The sequence below is a fragment of the Larus michahellis genome, chromosome 4 (genome assembly GCF_964199755.1).
Source record: "Larus michahellis chromosome 4, bLarMic1.1, whole genome shotgun sequence".
In the NCBI taxonomy this organism is placed as follows: Eukaryota; Metazoa; Chordata; class Aves; order Charadriiformes; family Laridae; genus Larus; species Larus michahellis.
Window position 1 is genome coordinate 84,168,185 of NC_133899.1, and position 22,215 is coordinate 84,190,399.

Below are 22,215 nucleotides of genomic sequence, written 5' to 3' on the forward strand. Positions count from 1 at the left end.
CAACCTGGGTTGTCCCATCCCAGGCAGCGCTGGCTGATGCCAGGGGCTGCCCCCCATTCGCCCAGCCTGCCCTGCTCCCTGGCTGGGGCAGTGGCATGGGACCTGCTGGTGAGGTCCTGCCCAGCAGCTCCAGGGTCCCCCACGGCTCCTGGCATCCCAGCCCCCAGGGAGCAGCCAGGCCTTTTGCCCTCCTGACACAGTCATAATGAAGTCTTGCAGAGTGGCCATTCTATATATATATGTATATGTATATATAAAGCTAATATAGACATGCTGCTGAAGTGAGATGAAATTCAAGCTTTAGGCCCTACTAACAGTTCCTCACCTTTCCTTAGCACTGAATGTCATTCTCAGTGCAGGCATTTTGTGTTGTGTAAAGCAGTCGTCTTTTGTATCATGCATTCTGAGCACATCATTCTGAAAAGGAGAGAAACTAAGTATCTGGGTTCTGCTGAAAAAAGACGGCGAGTCACAGTATTGGGGAAAAATTGTTCTTTTCAGTCTGTGTAAGCACCTGTGGTGTTTTGTGGATGTATTCATTATACTTACATTAGGTATTCTCTACTGTGTTCCTTGCTACCTAGGCTTAGCACAGGTTGTACACAAAGTGGGTAATAAATAAAGGCCGTTTTTCTAACTCTGAATCTACTTTTAGTCGAAGTAAGAGTTTGCTTTACAATTTTGTTTTTGAAGAAGTTGATATGAAAAACAGAACGGTCCAAATAATACAGTGTGCGTGAAAAATAGCTAATGCCAACTGTATGTTGCAGTAGCATGTCCTTCTTCTATTCCAAACCTTTCTCTGTGATGTTTAATTTTTAATTTTTATTTTTAAATTGGATGTCTTATGTTGGATTTTAGCCATTTGCTGCACAAATCCATCCCAGGACTGATTTCAGTAGAGAAGATACGGTGGTCTGCTACACACGTATCTGTGTATGTGCCCTGGGAAGGCCAGGAGTGGATCATTCTGCTCAGGGCTCTCGTGTAATGAATGCAGAAGCTGGAGAAGCACATGTGCATTGTTCTTTGTAAAGAGGCAGCAAAGAAGCACTTTGCCCTTAGATTTTGACCACTTGAATACAATGGGCTCCTTTCACATACCACTAAAATAACTGCCGGTGAACAGTGTATTGCCATCAATCCAAACTCTGTCTGATCATTTAAAAATCCTTGTGATATCTGGAAATCAAATCCAAGTTCAATGAAATCTCTGGTGTGCCCTTTTCCTCTCTCTCTCTCTTTCTGATCCTTTTTGGCTTCTCATCCCACTAAAAAGTAATAAAAGAATTATTACCTCTGTTAATAAAATATACGCAAGGCAGACTTTTCAAAAGTAATATTTTCTACACGAAGCTCCCTTTAAATTAGTGCCTATTTAGCAGGTGGGGAAAGAAGCATGGTTTTATGAATCTAGTTCTCCTGTTTTTTTCCTATGAGTTACACAGAGATTTTCTTCATCATGATTTATTTTAAAGTTATTTTTTCTTTCAAATAGGTACCTTTCCTAGGTTTCCTTGTGATTTTAAAGCCAAGGATCAAGTATCTTTCTGTTGAAGTTTCTCCATGTGTTTTGTTTCTCTAGAGACAATTCTGTCGTGTCCTGTCATGCACACCTTCAGGTCAGGAATGACTTCATTTTTTTCTGGTAAAAGTAGCTTTTTTTCTAGAGCTCCCTGATGTTGAAAACCTGTTACCTTTGAAATTGACTTGGTTACTATTAAGTGGTGCAACTAAATACAAAACCTGGGCTTCTGATCTGTCACCTGTACAAACAAAAACACTGGTGCCCTGCCAGGCTCAAATGCACTATCCACAGAAAGTACCAATATAAGAGAAATGGGGGAAAGGGATCGTTATGGCTTAAAAACATGTCTGAGAGCATTTCATGTAACCTTCCATTAGCCTGAAAGCACAACTAAATTCCACAACATGCATTTTACTAGTAACACTTCTCTATAAAATTACCCACTTTTAACAATAGTAAAGCAATTTCCATAGAAGTTTCATTTACTTCTTAGTAATTTATTTAAATGGGTCATATGGAAAAGAAAATCACTGCAAATTTCAAAGCAAAGCAGCCGAAGTAAAGAGACTACTTCACTGCTAGCAATATTCTGTTAATGGATTGGGTGAAAAGGTGTGCAGTTGTACTGCTTTGATTGTCCTTGCACAGCAATTCCATTTTAATTGCAAGTTAAATGGAAAAATATAATCATGGACGCTAAGGTTAATCCTATAAAACACATGTATTAAATATGTCAAACTGGGCAATCTTCAATACTGCAAAATTGTCTCATTTTATACCTTAGAATTTCTCTGGTTTTCAAATACAAAAGGAATTAAAACAATAGAGGGAAGAAGAATGAGAATGACAACAAAATTAATGATAACAAGACAGCGTCATTCCAGAAGTGTGAAAAAGAGGACTGTATGCAAATTAATGGACTGTCTCCTAACCACACTCATCCTTTATTTCTCAAACCGTGCTACAAAGCAAACTTCACATTTGAATCAGGAGAGAAGCTGGGATTTTGGTGGTTCTTTTTTTGGGGTGGGTGGTGGGGAGGAGCACGGGAGAGAAGGCAGGCTCTTCTGTTCCCTCCCAGAGATGCTACTGACAATTTCCTAACATACTGCTATGTAAAATTTGCCAACCGCATAACATGCCCATATGCTGTTGGTATGTAACCTTCTCAGGGCAAACCTCCCCAACGCACCTTCTGAATCAAGGCCATGGAATCTGTGGTGATCTACAGCAAGGGGTTACTTTTGCCACTTCTCTTAGGCAATGTCAGGAACATTTCAGTGTTTCTCAGTATCTTAATTGCTGATGCTGCCCAAAAGCTCATGCAAATCCAGCTCCCGTCTTTTCTTTGGAGACAGTTTTGGACTATTGCCATTAGGACACTTAGGCTATGCGGATCTGGTGAAGGAGTATTTATGCTGTTGCTGTGTCTCATGCACCTACCTTGCAAATAAATAGAGTATTTTAATTTTGAAGCTGCTAGGCAGTTTACCAATCCAGTACTACATCTACTTAGGAGCTTCACAGAAAAAACAGCTTTAAAATAAAACTAAGGACTGTGAGGAAGCTGAAGGAAGGGGAAGGAAGAATACAGAAATCCTTTTTAGAAAATGTGAAATCAAGTGTATCATCCAGGTATCTACAGCGTGAGCAGGGGAAGATGTGATTGTGTACAGTGTGATAACAGTTCTTTTTCTGTAATACTTGCTCTCTATCAGATATGCTCGTGCTGCCTCCCAATTATATTTAGATGTGTACTGCAGGCAATTTTAGGACCACTTTAGTGAGCATATTTTCCCTCTTAAAGAATGCACAGTGTAAGATGTGAGATAAAGAGAGCACTAAATATAGAAGTGCTTTAGTGCTTTAAGTCCATAAAAGTGAGTCAACAGAACTTCCTCCTCTTAGAAGACTTTTCTCCTGACTTGTTTTACTTTACGTGTACTACATGTGAAATATACCTAGAGAGGAAAAGGATGTTTTTCGGTGGCTTGTTTTACTCTCTTCCTCATGGCATCATACGCATTTATGTGAGGCGAGTCCAGTGAGCTGCCCAGACTTTCACCTGTAATGTCTATATTCAGAACAACCAGTGTTACTAGGTACATACTAGCCTATGGGTAGGAAAAAAGTAGCATTTTTAGAAAGTCTGTGAGTGATTTAGTAAACAGTATCTCACAGTCACTTAGGTGGCTTCTCGAATTTTCCATTTAGTTGCTTATAATTTATATAATTTGATAGTTTTAAAATTAAATCAAAGTTGTGAGTTGACTTGTCCTAAATGGTGAGCTCCCTTTAGAACTCTTTGTTACTTTGAGAATGATCAATGATTTTGGGTGCTCACTTTGACACCTTAAAAGGGCCTGACTTCAATTTTTTGTAAGGAAGTATGATTTTGAAAGAATTTAGTGTAGTTATCTCTGACCATCATAACTTTTGGAGCAAGACTATCTGAAAAGGATAGTATCCATTTATTTTTTTTCTTTTGTGGTGCTTTAGCCCTGAAAGGTTTCCTGAAATAAATGATTTTTGAGAAGAACAAGAGGGTGGCTGGGTGGGGGTGAAAAGAGTGAGCATTTACTGCTATATCTACGGGTTTGTTTTTAAAAAATATCTATATTTTTATGAAAAAAATATTATGGTTATAGATAGGATGAAAAGCTTTTTATATGTCATTTTATAATAAAAGCTTTGTGTTGAATGAAGAGTTTCTCACAGCTTTCCCAAGAATGCAGACACTATACACAGAGTAAAGTGAAGAATTTGGAAAAGGAGCTGGCAAATGAGAAATGCAGTGGAGCTGCTGAAAGGAATAGGTCAGAGGTGCAGAAACCTTGAGGGAAAATATTCTGGTTTTAATCGATTAGGACTGCTACAGCCAGTCAAAAAGTTGAAGATGTGGATGTAGGACTCAGGTGTTTTCTGATGGAGAGATTTCTATCTGCTTTCTCCAGGACCAAATTTGACAGCTCACTCATATTTTAGCCATCAAATTTTGGGGGAGGGGGAGGAGGAGAAGATTCAAATCTTTGTTGAGCCGGCCATTGTCATGTATTTATTTTGCAGAGAGGAATAAAAGGATGGTAATTTGCTTGTTCTGCTGTTCTAGTGAATTTTCTGATGTACATCTCAAGTGATTTGTTTATATTATTTCATGTGGCTTTTTCTACTGTTTACAAGATACTATTTCCAAACTATAGCAAGAGGATATGCATGAAATCTGAGCTTCAGTGGGAATTCTTTCCCTGACTTTACAGTAGAGTCAAGATCTCATCCTGAGTACTACTCATTTCTACCTGCATAAAATGTTGCAGTCCCAATAGAGTGAAATTTATTGTTCGATTAGCATTTACTGTAAGATTCCGTGCTCAGTGGAGTACAGACATTGAAAGGTTTTCATTATTTCAAAGTGATTCCTTTCTTCCTGATGATCATAAATAACTCTCTAGGGGGCTCAAAACCAAAGTCTGCTGTTTTCTTCCTATCTTTTTTGCACACACTTTCATTTCCCTTTACTGCATACACATTTATTTTATTGTTGGGGTTGTTCAGAAGAGTTATCGTAATGTAGATCAGATGGTTGATTAAACCACAGCTGGTTTTAAAAAATATTTATAAAACCCCAGCATGCTTTTAAAAAGAAAATACATAAAGAGATCTATGAATTCTGAGTCAAATATACAAAATACACTACAGGAATTGTTCTTTTGCTCTTCTGTGTCAACTTTCATAGTGTTTGGGTAGCATTTTCTATATGAATAGAAAATATTAGGTATTGCATGATATTGGTAACCTCCTATTCACTGCTCTTTTAAAAATAATTTTACTGCGGGAAACGGAAGAGGAAATGTTAGATAGGAGGAGTGGTGGATTTCAGCCACTTGTACTGTGCCTGTTAGTAGTTGGTTGCCTGACAAGCAAGGTTATGTTTTCTGATGTTGTGATAAACTGCTATGTTTAAGATGCCAGATTTGGCCCAAGAATCTGAGTGGGGAATTTCATCCCAATAGTTCATATCATCAACTGTGAAAACCTCCAGCTGTCAGTTGTTTTCTGCTTCCCTGCCCATCACAAGCAAGATGCCATCAATAGTCGGAAATCTTCTTCCAGATGGTGAATGTAGCTTTAATTTTGAGTTTGTCTGATGACTTGTGACTACTGTTTTCTTGAGTAAATAGAGCAAGGTGTTTAATCAAGACACGAAGTGCCAGAAACATGTAGCCGTACAAACCTCAAATGTCATGACATCACAGACGTTGCTAATGAAGTCTTGTCATTTGAGCCTGTCACTTCACTGAAGTACATGGTGTGAAATACTCATTCTAATTCTCTGCTGGGGAGCCATCGCAAGGCTCAGACACAGCAAATGACTGGATGCTTCATTTACCCATGTGAATACTTCTAATGACTTCAGTGGGACTAACTCAGAAGTTATTATATCTGTAATTCTAGAATTTGAGTGTGCATTGCAAATTGCCTTTCAGTGTTTGTGAGGACCAATGCAGAATTTAGAGGTTTGCATGTGTTTCTCATTTAATCCTACCCAAGCAAGCACAAAGGGATGTCGCCGTGGCCTGTTGGATTTTTTCATGAAATATTATACTTTATACATTGTTCCAGATACATATATATCTTTCTGAATGTTTAGAGAAATGTATATGCATAAGGAGAAAGATCTCTGCTGTAAAAAGGTAGTAAACTTGGGAGTAATAAATCTTCGTAAGAGAGCTTTTAGTCAGGTTATAGGTCCCTCAGTTTTGCCATTGTTTCTTTAGCTCCACTCAGAAAAATAGCTCAATTGCCATGAAAGAATGATGCCTTTCTGTACCTCTTCCCTTGGATAGTTTGGCTGCCAAGCAATCTATTTTTTACGAAGTGAAATAATGGAAGAGCATAGCTATGTATCTTTCTGCAATAATCTGAGCAAGGGTTTCTACAGAGCCTCAGAAGTGGCCCTCATGCTTTGAAGGGTTGGGGATTGAAGAAAGAAAAGCTGTCGTGTCTCTCTCTGAGCCCTCCCGGGGACAATTAGGGCCTGTGTAATATCTGGTATTATACTTGTTGACCGTATAACCAAATCTTAGCAAAATGTATTGTGCGTCTTTCAAAGTTTCTACTCTCGTTTATGTCAGTTCAGTTGTTTCATCTTTTGTTTCTTTCAAACTACATGTTCAGCTGCTAAAAGTCTCCTAGACTATCAGGAGAAAAGCTATAGATACATATATAGGACACGTTGTTCCCACAATATGTCCTTCTCCACCAGTCAGCTCAACCCCCAGCTGCAACTTCGCATGTTTTCCCCCCACAAAGACAGTGGGGACGTCTGAAGAGAGCCCCCATGTGATGATTTAGCAAATGGTATAGCCTTTTTTTAATTTCAGCAGGCTCTATAATTTAGCCTATAAGCATAAAAAACACGGCTCCAAAGCACTACAGTTATGTTCCAGTAATTCCTTCCTTCTGTACAGATGATGTTTTGTCCTTTGTAAACAAGACTCTGGAAAGATCTCAGAATTCTGAATGGTTAAAATGTGAGACAGGTTACATCCTCTAACAAGAGTTTGAAAGGGGAGAGACAAATCTTTTGGCGAGAAGAGCCTGTGTATAGTGGCACTTCCTTTTCTACCTGTTTAGCTGGGACACAGGTGTACTAGAAAAGACGAAGTAAAGGCTGTACCCCAGCCAGCACACATTTTAGGTCGTGTCAGGATGCCAGCCTGTCAGGCATGGCATGCAGGAGATGCTTCCCAAGTAGGTAGGCTATCACCTGCACACATGTCCACTATGTCTTGGTAAGAGTTCGGAGCACAGTTACAGTGAAAACATAAGTAAATCATACACAATAACAAAAAATTCCACTTACTGCTTAAATATAAGACCATGGGAAAATAACGTGAAAACTGGGTAAACAGACTATACACAGAGGAAAACTGTAAAACTCTGAAATACCCTGTTTGGTGGAGAAAGATGCCTGATGGTTGTGATATCTTTCGGGGATTAAAGACTAAAAATGGCTTGAGGCTTTTCACATAAGCACAGTATGTTCAGAGGGAATACTTTCAAGTTTGGCTCCAAATATTGAAACTAAATTTAAAGAGTAGGATTTTTCAGAAATTTCGATGAATCCATAAGCTATCGAAATGCTTTCTGTGACCTCTGCTAGAAAAAAAAGACAAAGTAAGCATTCCCAGAAACTGTTCAATAATTGAATGTGTGTTTGAAGAGATTTTTTCCCTGCCTGGCTAAATACATGTTTAAACTGAAAGTTATGTAACCCTGTAGAAAAAAGGCTACGACACAGTTTAATCTCGAATTGTGTGCAGAATGCTTACAGCCAAGATCACCTTAATACAGCTATTTTAGCCTTAACGCTGTGTGAGTGCTCATTGCATCTTTTTCATCTTGAAAAATTGCCGCCTATGAATTGTAAAATACTAGAGCAATTTTTTTGTCTTTGCTGCTCCCACTAAACAATTTTGGATGGTATAATTGAAGGACAGGCTTGGCTGACTGGGATCACATTTTGGCTTTGCTTTACGGGCTGTGTGTATGTTACTGCGAGCTGTTTCACTGAAGGCTATCTCCCAGAGCCTTGTTTTGAAAGACATTTCTGGAAAAAAAAGAAGGAGGAGGGTGAGAAGAAAGGAGAAGGGGGATGCGCAGCACAGGGATAGTTACAGACTCTTCCACTAATCCAGAAAAAATGGAATTTTAGCATGTGGCTAATGTGTGGAGGAAAATGTTCTTCATACACTATTGCTGTGCTGGGGCTCTTGCACCAGGGAACCATGCATGATACTAAGACAAAAGAGAGAGCTCAAGCATATGCAGCATTGATGGGCAGGGAAAGAACCAGTGTAGAAATCGGGATTTTAATATCATAAAGAATTTTGTGAGTTATTTCCATTTTGAAGAAGAATATCCCTCACTTGACTAGAAACATTTTGCTTTGATAAAAAACAGGATGGTTTTTTCCTATTTCAACTTTCCAAATATTTTAAAATATTGCAATAGAAGGGCATTACAAATGAGAAATCAAAGCATCTTATTCTGAAATTTCAGTATTCTCAAAATAATGACTTTATTTTTTTTTCTCTTATATTCTTTGACTGAAATGATCCCCTTTCTTCTACATGGGTTTTTTTTTGATCTGCTTTAGTTTTGACTTTGTTTCTTTTGTTTGTTTGGTTTTTTGTTTGTTTGTATGTATGTTTGTTGTAGAGAAATATCCGGACTTGGATATTTGGAAACCAGTTTTGAAACTATGATGGCCACACTCCTGGGTTCTGTGAACTTCAAGTGGTACATACACATATACACAATTCTCTGAATTATCATTTTCTTAAACTAGTCCCCAAACCCCAACAAATGTTAGCTGAGGCTTCAGTGATATTAAAGGATTCATCCTGTTCCTGACCATGCCTGTGGAGCTACAAGGCTGTTAGAGAATCACTTCCACCAAACAGTCACCATTATTTTTAGAGCCAAGCTGGGAACGCTTGTACCACTGACTCAGGACCAGCCTAGCCACATCTCAAGCCATTGCTCTTCAAGGCATTTGCCTTTTTTTTTACTTCAGAACCTTCCCAAATTTTGTTGAATATTCTCACAATTACCTAATTGTTCCAAATAGAATTAGGCATCTTTAAGTTTTCTGAAAACACATGTCAATATTTTATCTCTACCCTATATAATTGTATATTGTCCTTTGTTTAGCCATGCTGAGTGTTGTCTCCTAAACATTTAAACTTACGTCATTTCTAACAAATCTTCTACAAAGTAATCAGCAAAACCATTAGATTAAAAAAGAAAACAAAAAAAAGACAAAAGGTAAAGCCTAGTTTTGAAAATGAACCTATTTAAATACGTTGTTATTAAAAAATGTAAGAACCACAGGAAAAACACTGCCTGCCGCCCTTCTCCACTATATGATCACTGCTATACCTGTTGTGCTGATCCTGAGGGCTAATTAATTTATTTTTCATCCTCACTGTGGTGATCCTTAGAAATCTGAAGGATTAAAGGTCTATGACTTTTCAGCATCTTTTGGCTATGAAATGATTCATCACACATAGACTTTTCTTTTTTCTGTATATTTGATTAAGTAAGAATAGTCAGAAAAAATCATGAAACAAAGAGTGACCTTTGCAACTTAAGAAGAATATCCACTGATCTGCCTCTTGAAGACAATTATGCTTCTGTATTTTTTTTGACTACTTCTGGATTTGGTTGTGGGGTTTTGGGTTTTTTTAAATAAATCTAAAATTAAAGTGAGGTGAATCTTACCTCTTGTGTTTACTGCCTTCATTTGTCTAGCCATGAAATAATTGTTGTTGCTCCTTAAGCTTTTGGCATGCTTTAACGGGGGCAGGATGCATGGGTTTGCAAATCTGTCTCTTCTAGAGTCTTGCATTTGCAAATCAATTAAAGAGGCACGTGTCCACATCAACAACTGGTTGCCTTCCTGGTGCTAAAGCCTACTTCTTTTAAACAAATGGAATGTCAGGTTAATACCGGATATGTTTTCTGTACTACAAAAAAAATCAACTATGGTTTCCCATTTACTGCTACAGTCCTAAAGTGTAGGTATGTCACTTAACATTGATGGTTTGGATTTGAATTGATACATAGAGCCAGAGGTTTGGTTTGTTTCTATTCCTTCTCAAACTGTTGAATCAAACAATTTGTTAACAATTGAAAACATTTTAATGCTTTTCTGAGCTCTTGCTCAATGCCATCGCTTTTCTAAACCCAGCAACTTGCCAAAACAGGAATTTTAGAAATACCGACTAAAACATCTTGACACGCTAAACATTTTTTAAAATGGGAGTAGGTGGACTTAGTTGATTTACTGCCAGCTACAGTATCTGTACGCTGTCGAAGAAGACAAGGAGTACTACACAGAGTGGATGAAGGCTGGTGCCAGGAATCTGCCAGATTCTGGACCCGGTCTCATTTCTGCTGGTAAGTAGCATCGTGTCTTGAGCAAGTCACATCCTTTTTGTCTGAGTCTGTTCCACTGTCCGTGAATTAAGTACAGTATTTACCTACTTCTTTCAAAGAAGGAAATTTATTTTCCTCATGTTTCAGGGGTTAAACCCTAAGGATTATGACCTGCACCTACCCATGTGCATTTGGCACACGTTAGATTGCTCACAGCCTCTTAGCTGGAGTGGTCCTGAGCAATGCAACCTTTGGGGAAGTTTTTTTGCAGTTTGAGGACAGAATAGTTTTGAACTGCAGAAAATCTGGTAGGTTTGGTCAGATTTCAAAATTTTAGACTTTTATTATGCTTTCCATAAACAACTGATTGAAATAATTTAGTCTCTTTCTGTCTCTCTTCCACACATACTGTGGTTGGTATTAGCATCTCTGAAACAGGGAACTTGAAACTTTCTTCTCGTGATGTTATGATTCCAGTTGCATCTTAGTTATACAACATAAATGCCTAAAAATACAGATTCTCAAATCTTTCTTTCTTGGGCAAACTTGAGAACAAGAGCAGTGAGCAATTACCATTTCTAGAAGGCAGAGTTACAAATAATTATAACCGTCCTGCTTTTTAACACTTTGTCAAAACACAAGCACGTATACCAACATGCAACTTAAATTAATTATTTTTTTAAAATAACTTCTTTTTTACTGCTTCTGTACAAAAGAAATTCATCATTATCTGACAGACTCATATTCTTGACCACCACGTATACCCTAAAAGAACTTGAAGATTCTTAAAGACAGATGCAATCATCTTCTTGGCTTTGCAATTTCTAACATATGCTGGCTCTTTCTGGATGGCAGAGTAAAGAACTTGATATACAACTTGTTTTTCTTTCTAGGTTTGAACTCTCCATAACTATATTATGGATTTTCAGCAAACCATGCACGTTATCTAAAGTCTGTGACATGTTACGTCTCAAATTCTATATGTATTCCCCAGGGTTTTCTTTCTGTAATCTCTTCTCTCTTTCTTTTAGAAATATTTTTCTTCTATATTTTTACTCTTGTTTTGTACCCTAATATATTGATTTTTGCTTTGAGGGCTGGATGCTACACTCTTCAATGCTTAGATAGAAACAAAAGCAGAAGTACTTCAAAATAGCCATATTCAAAACAGAGTAACTTTTTGAATCCTTTCTAGTACTCCGATTGTTTACAGATAAAGAATAAACCATGGTTTGAATTTGACCTGCTGGTTTCACCTTTATCAGAGTTTCAATTTACTTCACACATTCACAGGAGCTGGATACTGCAGAGCCTCAAAGGAACCATAAGGACAACGGTAGCAGTCAATATGGTAGCTACAATTTATAGAACATTAGGTGCGTAATAACTGCAACTCTTGTTGTAAATGTCCTTTGAGAATAGAATATTATACAAAGATTCACAAAAACTGGGATGTTCAACCTCAGGGTGAGATGACAGAAAGGTGCCAATGGGGTGTTATGAATAATTATATTTTTTTAAAGTGTATGTATAAGCCGAGACATTCAGAAAAAGATCAGGTTTTCATTGTACCATGACTAGATCTCAAATATAGCTATATTTGGCAACTGAAAAGATAGCGTCAGTGTCAAAAGCTATAAATATTAGAAGACCATAGTCACAAATTTGCCTGGTAACACGAGTAGTCTTTTTGGAAGATGGTGGCCCAGCTAAGAATGGAAATTTCCATTGTTCTTTCTTACTCCCATTGTTCTCCTGCTTTAAGTGGAGGCCACTTTTAAATGCTTCTCATCTTTAAAGATCGCCTGCTTAGCAAGTGACAAAGGCTGAGCATTTTGAGAATCCAAACAGCCAGTATAAACAAGAGATTTCCAGTTCACAGCAATCCTTCTTTGTGCTCCATAGCTGCCTGGTGACATTTAACAACCAATTCTTGAGAAAAGATTCTTCTTTCTGGATGCACAGCAAGGTATGCAAGTGGATACTTAGCATCTTCTGAAAGATCTGAAATGGACTATCTGACAGCTTCCTGTCCTTCCTAGCTCTTTATTTTATTTTGTGAGAAAGCCACATATTTTTGCCCAATCATAATTGAGTTTGAAGATGGCAATCAAGGAAATATTAACAACTCTTTTCTTTTCGAAACATGCCATCAGTCTATGAACATCATAAAACCAAACTAAAAAAAAAACTACCCCAAACGCTAAACATGTTTTAGGGGCTACTGAACAAAACATACCAACTACTGAAACCCAACCTAAAAATAAAGAGCCTCTTTTTTTCTTCATGAGCCAGAAACCAGTGTAATCTGTCTGGTAGATGTATAAAAAGCTTATCTAGTTCATTTCATGTTCATCTAAAGTTGATCCACTTAATTATTTCTTCCATTAAACAGCTCACTGCTGCTTTTTTCTGGTTGGAAAAAGTGTCAGTGTTACAGGAGAGAGATTTTGTGCTCAGGGGACCTGGGATTAGAAGAACAATCATTTTGATATTGGAGATTATGTGTTTGGAGGCAGATTGCTTTTGAGCATGTAGAAAATTTTTATGCTGACACGTGTCTGTGTTATGAAATAATTTCAAACTCTGGGATGGTAGCAGATGTTATAGTCCAAAGAATCAAAACTGTTGGTTTTGGATAAAAAAAAGTCTTCCAGTGTTATTAGAAAACAGAAGAAAGCATATGGCATAATAGGTCAATTTAATGGCATTGTTTGCAGTAAAGCTGACATTTGAGACATAATCTGCAGTGCTCACTTGCAAGTAGGCCATTTTGCTGGGCAGAGAAGGATTTGATATATTCTTTTATATTACTGTGTCAAATTGGATTAGAACATAATAAAATGGAGAATAATGTAGAAAAAAAGGCCTTTAAGATCGCTCGTTATGCAGCGTAATAAGATGCACAAGGAATTAAAACGAAGGTACTCTTCAGAAGTATAACAAACTTGTGCAGTTGTGTGGAACCTTCCCTTTTTCTAGTACACTCCCGTGGTTTATCCCTCCTGTGCTCCACGCTCTGTTGATCTACATCGAGTGAATTTCCTTCAGCAACTTTGCCCAGCATTTGCCTGTTTCGTAATTATTATTATTTGAAACAAAACATTCAAACATAAAATGATTAAAAACCTGCTACAGTTGGTATAGTTTCTGTTTGCAACTATAGACTGCCCAACGGTGCTCAAAACTTTGCTAAAATTTATTTCCGAGTTTCAGTAATACTGCCTGCTGGCCTGGTCTGGAGTGCAGCCACGGGAGCAGTCACTTCAACAGCTTCACCAAGCAGCCCGGAGGATTCAGCTTCTGCTGTCAGTCTGTGAGATATCTAAGCTACACAGACAAGAAAATGTGCTGAAACGTGGTTTCTTAAAAGATGCTTGGAGGGTTTCTCATAACTTTATGGAGTAAGTTCTAACCTTTGAAATTTTGGAAATGTTAATTAGTAAGCTGAGTACTCCACATTTTCATTTATCTGATACTCTCGTCTCAGAACTCACATTAGCCAAAATTGGATCGTGTCTCCTAGGTACTATGAGTCATTTGCTTTGAAAAGGTCCCTTTTAGCTGAAAACCCAGTGACAAGTCTAGATGGCAGGTCACGTGTTCTGTTTGGATAAACAGGGTTACACTTCACACAGGAATTAATATTAGTAGGAATTAATAAATGACTCAGTTTCAGTCCTGAATTTAATTTCAGAGATTACAGAAAATCTGAAGACAAACTATATGCCGCATCACTTTTAAAATGTGGAAGGGGAAGTGATTAAAAAGAAAATACCAGAACCTATCTTTTGCCTAAGTTAAAGGGTGGAAAATGGCCTAGTGCGTATCAAAGTAACTCCAGCGTGCCTGTGCATTCAACTTCCACTTGATTGTAAAACCGAAAAGTTGAGCCTGGGACACTTAATGCTGTACGAAGGCAGGCGTTCACTTGGAATGACTGATCTGCTCTGTCAGATTCTTACTTTTCCCTTGTGGTTGAAGAGCACTAACTTTGCATAGAAAAGGCAGGTTTGTCCTTCCCTGCCTGCGCGTCCATGCCCCCGCCTGTACCTTGAGTGAGGGAACTGCTAATGCTGCTGCCGTAGTTCTGTCCTAGTGTGGGAGAGGATTGTGCAGTGGGCGCACAGCACGTGCCGCACACGAATATGTAGCACTGACTAAGAGCACTGAGTAATCACCTTAAAACAAGGACAATATCAATTTTAAAAAAAAAATTTCAAACACAAAACCGGGTTGAATCCGTTTGGTCTGTAATATGGCCTGCTGCCAGAGCACAGAGTATAAGTTGAGGCTCTGAATTCGGGAAAGTATTTGTCTGAGAACATCCTTAACTTTTCAATGGCTTCTTACAGTCAGCTCAGCATATGCTTAAATACTTTCCTGAACTGAGGTCTAACAAACTTACACTTTGATCTTACTGTTAATGATGTTTGGTTTATTTGACTCCAAAATGTGCACTCCATTTGAGTACGGTTTGACATAGCAAATGAAATATTTACTGACTCTTGGCACTAGTACCTTCACCTTTGTGGATTTCTGTAATGTATCATTCTCGTTGAAGGTCTGTTCTCCATAGGATGCGTGTGATTAATTTCTAATAGCATTTCAAGGAGGTTGGCTCATGCTTTGAGAAAAAAGCTCTTTCTTTTCTGAAAGTAATTTTTGTGGTTTTGTACCTAATCACTAATCGGATTCCTGCATAGAATTTGATACCAGAGACTTTGGGATAACAGAAATATAGACTTATTTTATAAGTTTCCCGTTTCCCTATGTAACAAAGTGATGCCAAACAAAGAGTTAAACCAATCCAGTGTGTTTCATTGCTTTCATGGAACAGCATTGCCTGAACTCTGTTTGTCTGGATTATAAATGCGGTGTTATCTTACTTTATGACAATATAGCCTTTTGAAGGCCTGAAGATCACTACATAACAAATCTTGAATCTGCAGTTCTGGCTGACTAGTATGCTGTAATTTATGTGGCAAATTACACAAAACACAGAAAGACAGGCAAAATTAGATAAGTAGTATTTCCTTAAGTAAATTTTAGGTTAAGTAACATTACGAGAAAAACATTCTCCAGTTCTTCTAACCTATCAGCAGGGCAATGACTAAACCCACTATCTCCTACAGAAGACATTCTTTAATATATCCAAAGAAAAAGAAATGAGGACTGAAAAGGTACTGTCTATTTCTTTGGATTAAGGTCAAAAGCTTGAGAAAGAGATAGAATAGAATATTTTCCTTCATAAATGTACCAGTTTAAGTTATAATCAGATTAAGGAAATGAAATCAGAAGCAAAAAAAAAATCTGAAAAAGAAAAATTTAATACTTACATTGGTGACATATTCAATATCCTTCCAAATATTACATTCCCTGGGAAAATCTGCCAAATCTAAAAAATTATCCACTATCACTTGGCCAATCAAGTCATGCCTGGAGAATCTGTCAAAGTCATACACAGAGAAATGGAGTTTCCTTGCATTCAGGTCATTGTATGGGACAGTAAATAAAAAAACTTCATCAAATACTGGATTTAGGGTCTTTCTGTGCACTTTAGTCTGGTGTTTTGTTTTCCTATCAGGAAGCAGATATATCTTCACATATGGATCTGAAGTTCCAGAGAAGTCCTTTGCTGGCAGGTTGATGGCCTTGTGTATCTTCACTATCAGCTGCTCTAAATCACAATCATATTTCAGAATAAAGTTCAGTTTTCCACATGCCTTGCTATTACTCCTCCGGCCATCGTCTGTGTCCACTGATCTTTGTTTGTATAGCTCTGGCTTAATGCGGCCAATCCCCGTCAGTTGCTCCTGTTTCTGAACCTGCTGGATGTTGAAGTCGGGGTTGGAGAGGTTGAGCTGTCTTCGGATTGAATTATGCCTTAAGTGAAAATGAAAGAATTAAAATAGAATGTGTTGAAGATGATAAGAATCTGTGCACACACACTGTTCCCGTTCTCATTTAGCATGTTTTTGTAATGTACGCCAGGGTCCTATTTTTGCTTACGTAAAGTGATAAAGCACGATACCCAACAATTGTGAGAGCTCACCTTCAGCGTTACACTGCTAATATCACATAATTTTCTGTTCCTGTGTCCCAAGCTAGTGGCGTGCACTCTCCAAACCTGGCTGAAGAAAGTAACAAATGCAAAATCATAGCCCCTGCGAATCCAAAGGGTCTGCCTTATTGGTAAATATAATGTGATATGGTAAGAACTGTAGCCGTTCTCATGAGTTACCATTTTCAACTGATTCTTTTGGATTAATGCCTATGAAATGAGTTACGTTATGTAAAAGGCAGCAGGATCTGGCCTATTATGCCAGCTGAGCTTGCTGATTTCTGGTTCTAAGATAAAGCTGGACAAAGAATGATGCTCCATGACATCTCTGTATTTTAATTACTTGTTGATGTCTACAACTACTTCATTTACAAGTGAGCTGTTCTGGTCTGAAACGGTTTGTTGACCACCCCAACAATTGTTTTGTTTTTTTTTCTCTCATACCTTGATGTAATAAGCTCTGTGGTACTTTGGCTGAAAAGCTCCCTTAGTTTCATTACTCTGAGGAAAGAACGTTGCTTTTAGCTTCGCTCCAGTGAAATTTATTACCTGGAGTCACTCAGTTATTGTGATTGAAATTTCCACTTCATGAGATGATAACAGAAATCAAATTTGCAAACCCTGTCGGGGTAGTGGGATGTGAAAGTTGGATTAGGTAAAATCCTAATCTTATATGAGTTGGATTCCACTTTTTTGTCCTATTCAGCTACAGCAATCATTCAGTGTATTGGAGTACTGTGAACTGTGGTTGAGCATGGAAAGAGCACGTGATAAATGCTAGCACAGGATTAGTCCAAAGCTATTTAAGTGGAATGTAATCAGGAATAGTTCCTCTGCTATCACCGTTCATTCGTTCCTTGTAAATATGTGTTTATGCATGCTTAAAACAGGAACAGCCTCTTATATACTATCCTATTTTTTTTCTCTTGTTGCATAATAAATACATAATTTTATAGCTGTACATTATTCATTTCCATGATAAAATATTATCATGTCACCAAAAAAGATTTATATTGCTCAACCCTTAAGCTCCTCATAGCAGTGGGAGGTGCAGAATATCCTGAAGAGAAATAAAAAGGAGGGCACTGGAGAGACGGCTTAGCAAGGATTGTAGCAGGGACAGGTGCCTGGTCTCTGGCCACACAGGAAAGCCACAGCTGGCTGCTCAGATATGCCAAAAAGCAGCAGAGACAAAGGTGAAAAAACAAAAGACACAATACAAGGAATATGGAGGTGAAAGAGTCTTTTGGAGAAGTCATAGAGTCATAGAATGTGTTGGGTTGGAAGGGACCTTTAAAGATCATCTAGTCCAACCCCCCTGCAGTCAGCAGGGTCATCTTCAACTAGATCAGGTTGCTCAGAGCCTCATCTAGCCTGGGCTTGAATGTCTCCAGGGGTGGGGCCTCCACCACCTCTCTGGGCAACCTGGGCCAGTGTTTCACCACCCTCATTGTAAAGAACTTCTTCCTAATGTCTAATCTAAACCTGCCCTGCTCTAGTTTAAAACCATTACCCCTTGTCCTATCGCTACATGCCCTTGCAAACAGCCCCTCCCCAGCTTTCTTGTAGGCCCCCTTCAGGTACTGGAATGCCGCTATAACGTCTCGCCGGAGTATGGGACAATGAAAGAGAGGGGTAAAGAGTGAAGCATGTTATCAGCAAACGATATAGGGCAGGGGTGGGACTGGGACAGGTCACACCCTTGTGGACAGAGAGCCAATATAACACCTACTGGCGAGAGCCAGACTGGAAGCAGTTGCCAGAAGAAAGATCTGCAGAGATTCATGGGAGTGAAGACATTGTCCATGCACTCAGGGTGCTGAGGCAGGTTCTCTTACAGGTTGGGATTGCTGCTGCTTCTTGTGAGATGGCTACGCTGTGGTGATACTATGCATTTGTCAATTGATTAAGTATCAGAATTGCTGCTCTGTTGTAGCAGAGAAAGCCTGTATCTGACTCAATACTTTTACAATATTGAAGACACGCACGAGAGCTTTTGGTGTTAGATGTTGCATATGAATCCTCTGTTAAGAAATCCCATGACATGCTTATTTCCTAGCAGTTTGAAAACAGAGCAGCACCAGTCCTGTACTGTACTTCTGGACTATTAATCCTGAGTTGGAATTCACCCTTGTGGTGTGTGGTAGGGTGCAAACTTGAATATCCTTAATTATGGCTTTGACCTTCCCATAGATTCCTGCAACAAAATCAGCCCAGGCCATTCTTATGCTAATCTAAGAAGGAAGAGCAGTTAGAGCCTTTGCTGCATAGCGTTAATGCCATTCTGGGGACTTCTCAAATTCTTTCCAAGACATGTTTTGGAAAACTGGCTATTACTGAACTGGCTGCTGTCATCTTACCCATGTTCAGGTGTGTCTGCAGGCAAGTCTTGGCTAAACTCACTCTCCCAGATGGCCAGAAACGAGGCTAGCAAAGAGCAATTGGGCTAGTGCTGTACCTTCTCCAGCTGAAGTGCATCTGCTTTGACTCAGAAATTTATTGGTTCTTCACATGCTGATCCTTTTTCTCACTGCATGAAACATAATCCTTTTATCACCTGCCCTTGCACACACTCTCACCCTCTTCTTTCCTCTTCCCTCCTGCACTGGTTCTCCAGTTCCCCTGGAGATCTAACTGACTCTTGTTCAGTTACTTTCCCCTCCCCCCCTAGTCATGATTGTGGCTAAAATCTATGATTTTTAATCCTGTTTCTAACTTTTGCAAGTGTTTCATTAGCTTGCCCCACTTTTCTTCTTTGGGCCGTTTTGAAAGTCTTTGAGGAGCTATTACTGAGTGTTCAGCATCAGTGCTAAGTGCAAATGAATATGCTTTACAAGCTAAATCTAGGCTGTTCTGCTGCTTTAAGGGACACACAGTGCTCTGTCTTGTCCAGCTTCTGAGGGAGAGGCACAAATGAGACAGTAGTTGAAAGAAGAGTGGAATAGCATTTTGATCCTGTCCTTTTAACCTGAGAGGTTTGTGCACCTCAAAGAGTAACTTTTATGTAATTTTTTAAAAAAAGAATGTGGCACGTAAATTATGCATTTTTAATAGATTAGTGTACTGGGTAATCAAGCTGTGCTCTTTTGACTGTATCTCTATTCATTAATATCAGAGAGAAATTGGAGTTACTGACCGAGCAGAAGAGGTTGGTTCAGTGATCTGACGATGCATTCGCACATTGTGTACGCAGTTCTCCTTCGTTCCTGCCTGAGCATCTAATGGAATATCAGGGGAGGTGTGGCTGATCTTCATGGAGGACTCCGGATAGGCTGTAGGCTGACCCAGATAATCCTCACTGTAGTCATGGTCATTGGTCTCCGTATCTGTGTAGTTCAGTGATTCTTGTTTGTTGTCTTTGTTCCCAAAGGGCAGACCACGCTCTCGCCAAGGGATCCAACAAAGCTTCCAGGACACGAACAGAGAGACACCAAACAGAGCAAGACCACAGGCTGTGACAACTAAGGATAGCAAGCTTATTGAGATATCTGCAAACAAGAAAAACACGTGCATGTCACATCTTTGTGCTCTTTGGAGAGCATCCCCAAGGCACACGATATGGGAAGTGAATATCTTGGGTTGCAAATCTACAAAAATTAAATTTTGGTCCCTGCAACAGTCATATAATAGAAACATATGATGGAAACAATTGAAACGTCATTCTATTCTTCCCTCCTCCCCCGCCCCAAGAAAAAAATAATAATCTTGTTTGGAATTCAGTATAAGACTCATCTGATGGAACTTAGTTTATATTTTCCCTGCAAAGCTGGCTGGGATGAAGGGTTGTTCTAAATATGAAAAGGGCTGTTGACCTGTTCACTCAGCTTGCTACTGATGAAAGAGTAGTGCCAGCAGTACGTTCTGGTTTTTCTTTATTTTCTTTTTACGTAGTGCAGTTTCCTTTACCTCTTTAACAGATCCTACTATCTTCTCTTTCAGAGACTGTATTGTACACAACCATGAACATATGCACACATGCACATACGTGGCGTGAATTTTTTTAGGTATTCAACTGAAGTATTCTGTTTCATTACTTTAATTCCCTTCCTTCTAATCTTAGACTCATCTTTGCAAATGATTTTTGACTATCAATACATGTCTTGCTGCTCATCATTTAGTTTAGGTACCAATATCTCTTCAAAACTGAACTTTAACTCCCAAGGCTCTTTTTTCTGTTTCCAAACTTCTGGTATAAAAGGAATGTGGAGGTGCGTTTTCTGTTGTTTTTCCCTGCATTCTTAGCATTATCCTATTTCATAATCATATCAACACAAACAAGTTACAACAGGGAGAGGCTTCTCTGTTTTGCTTTGTTTTAAGTTGCATGTTGGGAAAATGACTCAGTGGAACAGCTGTTTTTATGGTTACAGTGTTTTTGAAATGAGTTTCTCTGTGGAATACACAATACATCATGCCTTAAACAAAATTAGTAAGAATTCTATTTTACTGCCTCAAATTATAAACACAACCTGATCAAAGCAATTTTTCACACTGTGTGTAGGTTCAGAATGTCAGGCTGCATCTCTCTAGCTACCAGCCAGCCTAAATTTTTGAAGGATGGCATGAGGTTGAAATGTACTGCTCCTACTAGGTCAATTATTTAAGAATGACAATTCAGATGAAACAGCCTCAGCCAATTTGGAAAAAAAAAAGGAGAATAATATTTTTCAAAAAAGTGGAAAAGTCAATACCTTCTGCCCCTGCTGTGAGTCTCATTCTCACTAGCCAGACAGATTAAATTTCTGCAGAGGGAGGAGTGACACTACAATCAGTTTCACACAGGAGCTTTCCAGTTTATTTTGCATGCTGAAAACCAATTTTAAACAATTTTAGCTAGCATGGCCCTTTCTGTCCTTCTCCCAGCCGTATGAAGACAAAGCTCATTAACAGTGGGGACAGCACAGCAGCTGTTTGGAATTATGGCAAAGAGTTTCAGAGCAAAAATTAATTAAAGAAATTCCTCCCATGCATAAAAGGCAATTTTGGAGAAAGTAGAATGGTGGTTCTTGATATTTTTGGAATATTTACTGGTAAACAAGTCTGGCAGTGGAGGCAGAGACAACCTCTCCATTTGATTAAAAAGCAGAGGCTGGGATGCCGTAGTGAAAGAAGACCTTCAGAATAAAGCAATTTGTCTTGGATTCCCTGGAGGAGAAGGAAGAAATACATCAGAGGTCTGCAAAAAGGTCACTTTTTCAAAGAACTGATTCAAGTAAATGATCTAACACTGAAAGAAATGAGAAATTGAGAGTTGTCAGAACCAGACAGAAGACTACAGGGTGAGAACTGGAGAGTGCCCAATGCTAAGGATGTGTGAAGGTGAGGAACAATTTGAAAGGTAGACCAATAGTCCCCTACCTGGAGGATGACTTTAGCAGAGGACACAGTCATCTAGAGAACTGACATAATGAGAAAAAATACACGAAAGCAACACGAACTACCTTTCATTTGAGGAGTTTGAAGGGCTTTAATAATATACCTCTGCATTTAATAACATAACACCGAGAACCCTTATCTCACAGCTTACTTTCCAAGAAGCTGGGTAATAAACAGTTCAGGTAGCTTGCCAAGTCACAGAATAAGAAGGGATTACTTTTCATCATCTTGGTTTTAGTTCTTTCTGACTCCTTAGGAACCAATTTTCTGTGAAATTTTTGTTTCTGTGGGTGGAAACCGGACA

General features: G+C 38.7%; 1 protein-coding gene and 1 long non-coding RNA gene across 6 annotated transcripts in view; one reads left to right on the plus strand and one right to left on the minus strand.

The window, feature by feature from the left end:
* The window catches only part of LOC141742821 (uncharacterized), an 88,676-nt gene extending 68,394 nt beyond the window's left edge, over window positions 1-20,282 (plus strand). Inside the window, exon 4 of the long non-coding RNA XR_012586889.1 lies at window positions 19,906-20,282. This is a non-coding gene — a long non-coding RNA (uncharacterized LOC141742821). The remainder of the gene's footprint in view (window positions 1-19,905) is intronic.
* SYT9 (synaptotagmin 9) overlaps window positions 1-22,215 on the minus strand; it is a 71,404-nt gene that overhangs the window by 19,234 nt on the left and 29,955 nt on the right. For all 5 annotated transcript variants that reach the window (XR_012586888.1, XM_074586172.1, XM_074586171.1 and 2 more), the window contains exons 2-3: window positions 19,672-20,023; window positions 15,811-16,357 (exon numbers count right to left, since the gene is read on the minus strand). Coding sequence is in view for 4 of the 5 variants with exons in the window: in XM_074586172.1 (XP_074442273.1) it covers window positions 15,811-16,357; window positions 19,672-20,023 (899 nt within the window). In the remaining variant the exon portion in view is untranslated. The remainder of the gene's footprint in view (window positions 1-15,810; window positions 16,358-19,671; window positions 20,024-22,215) is intronic.